Source organism: Cariama cristata, unplaced genomic scaffold, assembly GCF_000690535.1.
Source record: "Cariama cristata isolate BGI_N322 unplaced genomic scaffold, ASM69053v1 scaffold41162, whole genome shotgun sequence".
NCBI lineage: Eukaryota > Metazoa > Chordata > Aves > Cariamiformes > Cariamidae > Cariama > Cariama cristata.
In genome coordinates this window covers 68,583-82,112 of record NW_009604149.1, presented here as the reverse complement: position 1 = coordinate 82,112, position 13,530 = coordinate 68,583, and the positions used below count along the sequence as shown (strand labels likewise).

At 37.2% G+C, this 13,530-nt stretch overlaps 1 protein-coding gene across 1 annotated transcript in view; it reads right to left on the bottom strand.

The window, feature by feature from the left end:
• Positions 1-1,739: 1,739 nt before the first annotated feature.
• Positions 1,740-13,530, bottom strand: part of LOC104157909 (actin filament-associated protein 1) — a gene marked incomplete at its 3' end in the record, with an annotated part of 27,591 nt that continues 15,800 nt past the window's right edge. Inside the window, exons 3-5 of the mRNA XM_009695450.1 lie at positions 10,814-10,922; positions 4,930-5,141; positions 1,740-1,919 (exon numbers count right to left, since the gene is read on the bottom strand). Of these exons, the coding sequence (XP_009693752.1) occupies positions 1,740-1,919; positions 4,930-5,141; positions 10,814-10,922 (501 nt within the window). The remainder of the gene's footprint in view (positions 1,920-4,929; positions 5,142-10,813; positions 10,923-13,530) is intronic.

The following is a 13,530-nucleotide window of genomic DNA, read 5'->3' as shown; positions in this document are numbered from 1 at the left end:
TTTTATTAATAGAGAGCTTTGCAGCATGAAGGAACTAAATAAAGTGCTGCCAGAGAGTCTCCAAATGCTTTGCAGATAACATACCATCCGGTCATTCACTCTCGGCACACACAACTTTGTTAACATGCAACTGTATAATTTTTTTTTTATTATTATTTTTAAATTTTTTTTAAAGTAGCGAGGATGCTTCTGGGATATGAAAAAATCTAGCACTGCTCTGTCTGCCTGTGTGGGGAATGCTTTATGTACAATTTAAAAAAAAAAAAGAACAATTTTTATGAACGGAAGTCTGATAAATACCAATGAATTCAGCATTACTAAACCCAAGTTTAGAACAACACAGGAAATAATGGTGTAGTTACGATGATCTAATTACAGCGGAATTCCCTTGGAAAAGAATATGACTTATTAATTTTTTTTCATTCCAATCAGTGTTTTTGAAACTCTAGGTGAGTTAGCGGGACCCTTGGATGGTGCCAGATTTTGAAACATCAAACAAGACACTGGTGTTAGAAACAGTCTAACTGCTGTGATTAGTTTCTATTAAAAAGACAATAGAGAGTGCATTTTCGAAACTAAGATACAAACTCACAGTCAAAACCAAACACACACAGCCCCCACAACCCCCCAAAAGGTATCTCCAAATATTACAAAATAGGAAACTACAGATTAATTTTCCATCTAGTAAATTAGCCCACAGCAGAACTTGTACGTCTTAAACTGCATTTTATTCTCCCTCTTCTGCAGAAAAACTATCTGCCATCAGGAAATTCCTACATGATTAATTTGATTGTATTTGGAAAAATACAATTTATTCTTAGAAAAGTAAGTACCATATAAGGTTAGATCAGAGCACAGCATGGGGAACGCCTGACAAGTCTTATGCATTCAGTCTTTTACATGCATTTAAAAGGCTGGATTTCAAGGTCTTAAAACAAGCTACTGAAACTGCAGTGATAGTTTCCCACACTTCTCCACTGACCTCCATGTTTGAGACTGGCAAAATCCTACATAAATACTAGTAATCTGGTTAGGATCTAAAACTGCAGCCCTTGCATTGGGATTTTCCATATTTGCAGACACTAAACAGAAAGGAGTGGAAGATGACAAAATCCCCTTTCTCAGAAGTCTGCATTCCCAGAACAAACCATAAGAGACAATATGCTGCTAAACCAGGAGAAGCAAACTTGAACTGACGTCAGGAAGCTGAAGGATTTTTCTCCATCCAGAGCAGTTCAAACAGGTATCTCCTCAGAGATCCTTCTTCTTAAAAAGGTGACTGTGATGTTGGTATCCCAATTTTTGCAGGGCAGCCTATGGCAGTTATGCATATACACCACTCCGTAAAGCAACCTGGGTATCAGCCCCCTCCACCTTAGGGAATTTGAACCTTCAGCTCGCTACCAGTGTAACCTAACCACCAAAGCTTTCTGAAAAAAGAGCTGGAGATGAAGACAGAAGGGAAATTACCACCTCTCAGTGCCAGATTATTGTGCAATTAGCAGTGAAAACCATAGGCAGCAGCAGCAGCTGTGTAATACTGAGGTGTTGGTTGCCCAAGAAGTTGCTTCAGGCCTGAACACTAAGTCTGTATTTCTGCAGTCCCAAATTAGATGGGATTTAAGTGGTCTGGATTTGCCTGAAAGTTGCTGTCTGTTTCTCAGTTTTTAACAGCAAGTGAGCAGGCAACGGAAGTACTCAGTGGGTGGAAAAGCTCCTGGTCAGAAATCCCCCCTTACCTTTAGCCACTGTTCTGCCTGCTCTTTGCTCTGCACTGCCAGAACCAGGGCATCTGCTCCTTGGTGTGAGATTTTCAGCTCATGCTTCTTCTTTTTGCTGTCTTTGGGAATGTACGTGATACTGCAGTCATTCAGGAGCAGCTCCATCTGGGGCTGCTGGTCCTTGGAACTTTTGTAACACTAAATAAAAGCAACAGAAGTTCAAAAGTTAGATATTACCTTTCTGAACCTCAGGGGAAAGCTGTTACTATATAGAAAAGATATTTTTAAAATTTTTAATATTTTTCATGCATCCCTTTACCACATACCACAGGGTTCAGCCAATGCCAACTTTGCATTTCTCCATGTCATCCCCCCTGTAAATCAAAATTACTTCCAGACTCACATCAATAGACATCTTTTATTGCAGGACAGGTACAAGATATGGAGAGCATTAAGCTTCTCTGTGTTATCCTTATGACTCAACCTTGACCTTCACCAGGTAGGAAGAGGGTGATTTAGGATATCTGTTCACACATACCAGAAGAATAAACTTGTACAGTTAAAAGACTTTAAAGCCCAGATGTTTACCCTGCCCGTTGGCAACAGCCCAGCATATCAAGGCAAATCTACATCAGTGCCTACACACTGCAGTTACAAAGACACTAGCACATGCCTTACTCAGCTGTTCTTTTTCTTAAGATAAGGAAAAAAAAATAAAAATTGTCACAGTGTGGAAGGGGGGCAAAGTCCCACCTTTTCAGCTAATACACTTTAATAGTCACGGCATAAAACTGCATAAATCTCCATGTCAGTTTACTTTGTAAGCTCCTGGCTAAAACTATGAGTTATGCGATGTTTTTTTCCCCTCATTAGTAAATGCTGTCAATGAACAGCCATTTCATGCTGGATCACCAATGACCTCTCTATGTTTGAACTGATCTAAAGATGAAGAGTTCCACATCATCTCACTTGTCCTATAGACCCAGTCCCTATTCCCACCTTTCAACACATTAGTACAGCTGAGGTTCTTAAAGCTGTCGCCAGTGCCAGACTACAGAACAACGTTTAACTGTGTGTATAAATATCCATTTATTTTCTATACTTACGCAAATTGGGCTTTCACTCATACAAATAAGAACAAAGGCTAAAAAGATATCTGATAATAAAGAATGTATCTGCTAGTAAAGAAGACTAATTAGCATATGAATGCATAGAATAGCTGAATATAAATGTGAACAGAGAAAAGTACATGAACTTTTGCATGTCTGCAGCAGTATTCATGTCATGATGCAACTATCAGGAAGACAGTAGCTGTTAGAGTATGTTATAAACACTACAACTTGAGCTGAGCAAATAGACCCACTCTAAACCAGCCTCTGCAAATCACTCATGATCTTCCTTCCCTCTCCAAAGCTCATTAACTCAAAGGTTCTCTAGCTTGGTCACAGATTTTAAGTTTGTAACATTAAAAAAATATTAAGTTTTCAAGCTATGAAAACTTGAAAACATACAACATTAGTCACTTTAAGAAGCGATAAACAGCATATAATTCCCTTATATAATAAAGTACTTTAAGTGAAAAATAATTCCCTACTAAAAGTTATTTCTAATGTCTAATTCTAATTAAAATATTTTGGTTTTATGATAACAGCTGCATTTACAACACAAGCAATTACTAATCTCTAAGAACATATTATGCTTTACTTGCATATCTCCTAAGTTAAATGTCTAAGTCCTCCTTCAAATAATAAACCAATCTTGTGTAACTTGGTCATTAGACTCCTATTGTGATTTTCATTTTCTTAATCCCCATTACAGAATTACTGAAAGACAATCCCTGTAAGGAAAAGAAAAGCTTTTCAGACCACACATGCAGCTAAAGGAAATGAAAACAGAAAAAATAACAAATTTCTATACAGAACAACAAACATAATTGTAGAAGAAATATCGTGTGACTTCAGAGAAAAATCTGTTTATTTCCTTCTTTCTTTTCTTCAAGCTGTTATCAGACAGTCCTGAAATCTGATATGATCCTGATATATGGTGATAAAAATGTGGACTAAAGATAGTGTCATTATAACAATATAATAAAAACTGAATCAGAATCAACATTCTTTTCAACATTTAAATAGAGAAGGATACAAAAATTAAATCCTCAGTAACCACTGAAAACTAGCAATCAATTCCAACTATGTTTTCAGAAAACTCTTACCTCTTTTTCACATACCTCTATTTCATATCCTTTTATTTCGTATACCACTATAAGCATAAATGTACTTGGAAAGTGAACACACCTAAGCTACATCGCACCAGTGTAGAATAATGACGTTCTACAGAAAACATTCTATCACCTGCTAATCAGCTTTTAATGTCTGTAATATTGCAGTAACTATTAGTAACTAATTACATAATTAGTTATAACTGTTGGAAGCACAGATAGGAAGGCAGGGAGAGCCTAAGACCCCAACTTATTTATTACTGTAAGCATTAGTTCACTTATAATGACACAGAAATAAATGTTTCCCTCAATCAGGCTCTCTTTTCAGAAAATAAAAAGACATCTATAAGCAGATAATTTACTAACTTATGGAATCTTTTACTGCTGCCTCCAATCAGAAAGACGCAAAACCAGATTTGCTTAAGGAACAAACACATCCACTTGTTTCTTTCCTTTCTATAATGCAGCTGTGCATCATGTGAATACTGCATCTGTAATTAGTGCAGAACAGATGGCAAAGGTTTAGTTTAAAGTGTATACATTACCATAGCATATGCTGCCAAGTGAATTCTCAGTCTAACAAGGGACTTTTCTCTCCAGTGGTCTGATCCAACAGTTCATACACAAAGCTCCCTATGAGATTTTTTTGTCCGCAGGGAATGACAGATTGGATTTACAGTTTCAGCAATTTTTTTTTCAAAATGAAATGTGTTAGAAGGTAATAGGCCAGACTTTCTTTCCAATATCAGGTAACTGCCTAGGTTTAAGTTTAAGTGCAATAAAAATCAAAGTTCTAAGTGGCTAAACGATCCACTTATAATTGCAGCGCTTCTCTGCTTCTTGGGTAAATCATGACCGAACTCTTTGGTAAGGTTACTGTAGACTTGGCCACTGTTTGCAGAACATATTGCAAAAACCAGATTCCTGTAAAAATAAATACATAATCTAAAAAGTACAAAGAAAAAATAGCTAGATAAAACCAAAAATTACCAGCAGTTTGTTTTCTTTGATAACACACAGTAGTTTGGTCCATTGCCCAAATCGTTTCTTTCTAAGGAGGAAGGCACAGATTTTTGCATCCTTCACCAGATCCATAGAGGCCTCCTCAGAAGGCCACTGATGTCTCATTTTCTTCCCCTTTCCATCCTCCTCCTCTTCATCGTAGGATTCATAAGAGCTGCTCATAGCATCTGAGTCATAATCTTTAAGAAAAGTGTAAAAGTGTCAAGTTAAAACATTTAGCCATGAAGCATACTGAAATAACTGAAAATCTCAACAGGGTCCATTTTAAGTTAAGGCCTTTGAAAGTCAGACCTGAACAGATTACTGTTTGAGTGCTTACTAGTATCAATATATTAAGTTAATTGAATAAGAGATGCTGTTCCATTATGAAACTTTATAGAATACCCATACAGACACCTTGGGAATTTTAACCGAAAGAATAACCTGGGAATACATAGCTAGAATTTTAGGTATTTTTTTATTATCTTGAAAATATTATTTGCCAGATACCTTCATCTTTTGTAATTTGTTTACAGGGAAACCTCTTCATCTGGCCCTATTGCATAATGCAAAATGTAGGCACAGAAATGTCAATATTAGTACAGCATATCAAGAAACAAACACTGAATATGAAAAAAATCACAAGAGTACCTTATAGGCACTATCTATCTATCATAACATTTCATACAATTCTCAAATACAGCACCTGCATTGATATAATCTACGTTGAACAGACAATGCCGTTCCTTGCACTACAGATTCTGCTAGAGTTAAAGGCATTCTGCAAAAAAATGTTTTGTTACGTGCTTAGTCTAAACAGCTTAATCCTGCTCCAAGGTTGGTGATGCAATGGCAAGATTCCTTTTTAATCAAACAATCTTTGTTCAGGCCTTTAATTTTCAACAATGTAGCCAGCTCTAGCAGTCCCCTCAACTACAAAACTGATTTGCCATTATCACAGAACCCTCTCTTCCACCATCCATATTTATTTGTTTATTTGTTTATGTGGAGAGAGATATACACATAAAGGCCTTCAGATAATAACACCTGAAGGCATGCCTGTTATCCACTGGTGCATGCTTCCTTGGAGGAGAATTGACTGGAATGTTTTTAACAGCTGAAATTTCATCTAAACATTTCAAGTAGACTTTGATACATTTTTAGGCCAGAAGTTACAAGAAAATCTCTTATTTGCTTTAGCTAGATATTTAGAACACAGTTGGGATGTAGGAAGGAGACCTGGGACAACTGGGAAGAGGACAAGAGAGTGGACTCCTGGAAAGCTCGTTCTACATCAGTTCCTCCCTACGTGCATAGTCAGAACGGGATATAACCAGACCTCACATCTCTGAATCAAGACTAGATACTCTGATCTGATTTATGTTTTTGCAAAAGGGTACAAAACAGTATATCTTCATTCCAAAATGAATTTAAAATAAAATCTAAAGCTCTGGAAACTTTTTTTTTTAAAACTATTAAATTGTGGTCCTCTGGTCAATTCTGCTATGGAGTGTTTGGTTTGGGGCAGCTCCATACAGCCAAGTGGTAAAAGCCTCAGATGATTATCAATGGGAAAACACCACAATTTTTCACTTGCTTTACAAAAATCAAGAGAAAGATGGAAAAATTTAAGGTAGGTGTTTAAACTGACAGATTATTATTCCAGAGTATTTATTTTTGCGTATTTGTTTAAAAGAATGTGTAAGATCTGGTAGAACTTGACACTTCATCCCTCTCTTCCTCCTTCCTCCCTATGAAGCAGGAAAAAAGCCTAAACAAAAACCCACCAAAACCAGAACCAAACCAAAACATTCTCCCCCTGTGACCTCCTTTTGGAGTGGCTATCCACAAACTTTCACAGAGAAACATCAGGAAATGCTTGAGAGATCATCAACCAGTCTCAAACACACAGCAGCATGCCAGCCTGTTTGAAGCAGAGTCAGAATGATTCACATGGTGTTACCAAATATGAAGATGTAAGGTCTAGTCATTAAATCAGCATCTTCAAGCACAGGCTAAGGGACAAACTGCCATAATCTAAAGTTGCTGTCTCTCTGTGAACTTCATCTTTAACTCCTGCCTTTCCAAAAAAGTAATACTTAGGTGCCCAGAAGCTCCTCATCCCTTCTTCAAATTTAGTAGTGATCTTTGTTGCAGCTACACCACCGTCACAATGCTCATCTTGACGTTTGCTCCCTTTCTACAATACTCTTTTACCTCATTTGTGATTTTGTTCCTAGTTTTGGCAATATTATTCTGAAACTTAAATTTTTTTGCGGTAAGAAGGAGAAGTAAGAAGTCACTACTCATATACTGAGATATGGAAATACTATTCTACTAGCATTTTTCTGTTTAATGACTAATGAGATTTTTCCTTCAAAATTAAGAAACCACCTTTTCCATGTAAGAGTATCTGGGGGTTAATTTTCATCAGATCAACCTGAAACATGACTGTAGAGGAGGGACACTCCTCAAATATAGTCCTCCCAAGAGAATGGAGCTGGGTCATTTTTCTACACTCTGAGTACACACTGAAGAAGGAATGTTTGCATGACAGAGCCAAAGATGTTTCTGTCAGAGGATGGTCTATCAAACATGCCTTCTCCATTTGCATTTTTAAGTGCATCAGTCAAAAGGATACAAAACCTGAATCTCTTTCAACACATTCATGATTTAACTTTTTCATATTGTAGAAAACAGTGTTTAATCTTCGATAAAATTATCTGTCATCTCTTTGCCATATATCAAAAGGTTATTTTTCTTCTTACCATAAACCCCATGCAACAATCTCACCTTCTTTTCAGCAAAGTTAGTGACTTAAATCACTGCTTTTTCCTCGTAACATTGAATCTTACGATTTTTTTTCTTACAGCAAGTTTTACCAGTTTCTAAAAAATTAATTGTAGGAAGTGCTGATTGAGACTTTAAACTAGAGACTAAAATTCTGCATGTTAAATATCCTACAGGTACTTCTATGGAGCTCAGAAGCAGTCCAAGTGCAAATTTCTTGTTAGCCATAAGTTGCATGATCAGCAAAGGGACTCTGCTGGCACAGCAGCTGCAGGTTCATCCGAATCTCTGCTTATAGGAAGATGAAAGCCAACAGGAGCTTCTGAGGCTCCCATCCTCAGACAGTCTAAAGGGATCTCTGGGGATCTGTTGCCATATCCTGCCCATTAACTACTCCTCATGTTTCTCTTCTCCTTGGTTTGTGGGACCCTTGGCCAGAAGAAGAGTTTGCTGTGTGATCCACATCAGGAAGGGTGACCACCTTGGAGTACTCAAATCATCCTCGCTGAAACTTTGCTGTTCTTTGCCACAACCCACTTCTTTGTTTCTCCAAACTGCTGTATCACATCCAAAACAAGGCTTTCAGGCTCTGAGATGCAAACTAGCAAGTGTAGAAAAAGTGAAAAATCTCTTTCCAAAGTAAAGTGGTTTTATTAAGTCTACTAAAGTCCAGAGACTTATGATGTACTGATACAACATTTTTCGATGCTGCTAATTCCCCTTTTTTCGCATCTCCTGTATTTTCTGATTATTCTAGCTTCTTTTGATGTTGTCTTTTCACACTTATTTTCAGCCAAATTTTCCACTGTTAACGGGTGAAAATCACAGCAGACTTTCACATAATTTGTAATAGCATATTCCAAAGATCAGTCTGTAATAATTTAGGCATATTGTACAGAGCAGTAGTTTTTAAGAAAGAGAAAGAGAGCTACCAGACAAGGAACATAGAGTCTTTTCATCTAGATTTACAAACAGATTACGGAGACTTGGGGAAGTTACAGATATGTAATTTTCATGATATATATTCCGCAATTGTCTTCAGTTCCTGTTTGCCTTTACAGGTAGGACACATAGTATGTAAGCCTCCTTGCTATTAATGACATTACAAAAATATTCCATAAGAATATTTACTTAGGATAATGATATCTATCCCAGCAGTTGTTTAACAGTTTATTCTTGCACTTCTTATACTTTTAGCACTTCCTGGTTATGGTCTTCTACATCTCAAACATTCTGAACAGCTAAGGTTACATCTTTGGTTAATACACAGCTTTGGTGGCTTATTTTAATTACCACACAATTGGACTTAGTGGAAGTTTTACTTGAGTCCAGATACATACAATGTATCTGGACTAATGGCATACAGAATTTAAAAGCAACTTTATTACCTATGAAGAGTGGAATACTTTTAACACAAATTAAAAGAGATGATAAGGAGTTCAGGACATAAGAAAATATAGCAAAATCACAGCAAGTGAGACGATAAGTTACACTAACAGCTTTAAATGTCTGGATAGATATACTTAAATTATGGAATTATTAATGAACTTTTAAGGCTGACACCCTAAATATTTTTATGGATTTGGATGGTTAAGTACAATAAGGAATCAGTTTCATATTTTGTCTTTTTTTTCCCCTAGGCAATCCTTTAGCAGTGCTATTAATATTTGTACTATTAATATTTTTCTGCCTGAGTATGACTCTTGTTTAATGACAAAACACAAATCAGCAGTTCACCGGATAACAGTGTGCAGCAGACCACCCTGCAGCATTTCAAGGGAGGAAATGAAGAGAGGAGTGATTCTGCTGCTCTGCTAAGACTGTAACCTCCTTCGTTTGCTTTACAGTGTATGAAACGCTTTCTTACCTTGAATTTCTTAGGTAAATTAAGAGCTGCCAGATAACCTCAATTGGCGCAGTGTCCAAACGAATAATTAATGCTCTAAGGTTACTCCTATGCATGTTTTAAGAACAGAGATATCCTTTTATTCCTTTGTTGTGGTTCAAATAATAAAAATGGCTATAAAATGAGGGAAGATATGCCTTTAATCTTCAGGCCACAGAAAATAATCACAGAATCACAGAATTGGTTTGGTTGGAAGAGACCTCTGGGATCATTGAGTGTGACCTTAGCCCTAACACCACCATGTCAACTAGACCATGGCACTAACGATTAGTGATAAATCAGCCATACACAAGCAATAAATTACCCCAGCCAATAAAAAAGCAGCAAAAACGAAAATCTTTGCAATTTTTTGGTATATAATATCCTGTTGACTGACCAGGTGTAAATGCTAACCGCAGTCACTTCAGTGTTGCATCAGTGTACTCTCAGCATAGCTCCATTTAAGTGCATAGGTCTTCGGATAAAGATTTGGATTAGAGTGTGTGTTGCAGAAGGACATTCTGCGAGTCAGTTCAGAGGCAGTCCTCTGTCTTTTGCACTAAACTGAACAAGTGGTCACAAAAATACTGTCATGTGCATCAAACATGGCTTAAGGCAGCCAGTACGACTGATTTATCCCTTTCCACAATGTGTCATCAGAAATGCTGCAAATCACCTCTTTTCAATAATTCCTTTTTTCTTTTTATTTGTCTACTTTAGCAAGTAATTCAGTGAAATAGAGGCAATCAGTAGATCTGCAGATCAGCACCAGTTTCTGAGACCTCTATGCTTACAGTAGTGCCAGTTTGGAGGGGTTTACTCTGGGCGATACTTAACTCTGGACTCCTGGTCCAATGCCCCTGCCACGTTCGTTGTTCAAAGCTGTCCAAAAGACTAGTGGCTGATTTGGACCCTCTGTCTCCAGTAGCAGCTGAAACATGTTTTTGTGCACCTAACTTGAGCTCCAGGTTTAGTTTCCTCTCAAAGGAGCCTGGTTTGTGTCCACCAAAACAGTTCTGGAAACCAAACCAATTCACGGCCATTGAGGATAACCAGAACTGACACCAAAAGGTCAAAGCCATGCTTACGACAGATCACCACAGCACTAATAGAGATGTAGCTGTCAAATACTAAAAAAGTTGAAGGACACTGGAATTACCAATTGCTCAGAAACTGATCCGGAAATATACTACTCACTGGAAGTGATGTACTCAGGAGCCTTCCCAGGACTAAGCGGCACTGCCTCTTCGTAATAGCCTTCAGGAAGGGAAGATGTTGGCAATGGTGGAGGCCCATTGTCTGGTGGCTAAACAAAGAAAAAAAAGAAAAAGTGATTACAGACCAACAACGTGTTAAATTAAACATGGTCTGAACATCTGTTCATGATCAGTGCTAACGTTACCAGTCTTATAAACCCAATGGCTGCTCTTGTGACTATTTCTTATGTTAACTATTTCTAAAGGCAAGGCTCTGGAGGGGTCAGTTAAGATGCTGTCCTTTGAATAAGGTGCGTAGCATCTTTTAGAAGGTAAACAGGCCTAAATCTCAAGTTCCTCATATGTTGATATAATTAAACAGTCATAAGTAGAGTTTGAGATTTGAAGTAATACTATATCACTATTGTCAAGACCTTTACCTCCACTCATAAGGAAGCAGAACCTACTTGCATGTCCTCCAACTGAGTCCTCCAGTGATATAAACACAGCAGGATCCTACTTGCCATTGTTAAGGATGGCAAAATCAAGGTAATAGCTACATTAAAAAGTTCTTTCTACAATAGCATTAAGTGGTAAAAACGTTGAAAAGATATAGTTCTCTATTTAGGAACTAGAAATCTAAATGGTCTATGTAGGAAACAGATTTCTGTGGACAGATCATTTCACAGTGTTAAAGCTTATTTATTGGTATTTTACATCTAAAATAATTTGTCTTGCAGCAGCAAACAACAGTTTGGTTGGACAGTTTAGAAAAGTTAAATAGCCTGGGCTGACAGAGATCAGGACAGATAATTTAGACCATATTTTCACAGTGCATTTTGTTTTTCAGTGGCAAACAAATTCTTAATATAGATATTAATTTTTAAAATGCTATTTATACATAGTGAAAAGTGAGCTACAACCAATGAAAAGTTTGGAACATCAAGAAACTATTATATGATAAAATAAATATTTCAAATACCAGGTCAAATTCTAAAATGCTTCTTTTCTAAATATAAACCTGTTTTAAATTTAAAACTGACTGACTGCTGATATGTTGATATAGTAACAAAGTAAATTTAGTTCTGTGACTTCTTCCATATGACTTTATTGTTTTATTTCCTTAACAAGTACCAAAAAACCTGTATTTTATAGAACTCATTCATATTTGTCACAGATTTTCAGTTCCATATTTTCGTATTAGAGAAAATACTGGAGTCTTTTTCCAATACCAGTGGGTTTTTTGTATGATTACAAAAATATAACTTGCAAGCAGAGTCTCATTTCCGTAGTAACATCTTTTCAATACATCTTTCTCTTTTTTCATGTAATGAAAGAGATGTAATGGTGTTTGTCTGCACTGGAGTGATCCAGTCTAAACTCAGGGAATGAAGAGAGACACTGAAATAAGAAACTAGTCAGGGTGGGCTTTGCTCATGGTCAGATACAGACACTTTTGGGCTGCAACTCGGATAGGCTGAACAGTCTAGCAGAGTCATAGAGCCTTCTTCCACATAATATAGACGAACCCACAGTGACTATACTCCTCTTTTGCTATAGACCTGAAGTCACCCAGGAGGAACTTGAGCTTTAATAACACGTGGCATTGGCTGTAATTAAATTACTTCTGTGAGCACTTTCAGGGCTGGATTCATCTTTGCATATTTCAAAGCCAGACATCTCCAAATCTCATTACTGATTACACACCTATGCCAGACACCTAATTCTTAACAACATCAGCAAGACGAGTCCCATCCTTTGTGTGCTCTGTAGTTAAATTCATATCGAGTAGGTTATTCCACCTTGCAGGTAAGTGCTTCTGTATTCCCAATGTGCAGGAAGGCAAGGAGCTATTGACTAAACCTGCCCTTCAGCTCCTCCAGCATTGACTTCTCTTTGTGCACCAAGGAAAATCAGAAACTTCCTCACGAACAATGAACCGATTCACGACTGAACACAGAAATTCTTGGTCAGATTGAGATTTACACAAATATTACTTCTATAACAAATGATATAGCCAGTCATACGTCACACTCAATTATGGATAAGAGATGGCAATTACTGTTATCTACAACATGAACCAAATGAGTTTTCCTCACAGACCAGTTTTGCTATAGAAATTATCTGTCGAAGAAGCAAAATAATGAAAAAACATGACATGACTCTTAGCATAGTCTCCCTGTAATTCTGCTGGACCCCCCCCCCCCAAATGCAACTTATTCCCCTGGCCCCCCCCCCCCCAAATGCAAATCTGCACATCATTAAAAAATAAATGAGTCTTTCAAGATTAGCTGCTGCTGTGCAACAGGCATAAGGGACATTAAAAAAACATTACATGTTCATTAATATTAGAAAATTTACAGTAATTATGAATTTTGCCCTACACAACTGAACTGCTAGACACAATAGGGGGAACTGCCTCCAAAGAGTTTGTATTTTCTCCCTTCACACAGGTGAGCAGAGCCTTATTTAAGTGAGTTGGGGTCAAGGTTTGTTCCTGAGGCTGTGTAGATTCATACCACCCCTTTCATTAGATAGATATATTAATATCTTGGTCTAGCCTTAAACTATTTTTCCCGTCGAGTGTGTATACAATATATGAAATTCCTATCATTATTAAATCTAATTCACCCAGGAAATACCCGTCCCAACAGTCATCCCATTTTTGACTTGACACAGCACTGAGATTTCAAAGCTATCTTTTATCCAGAAACAAAT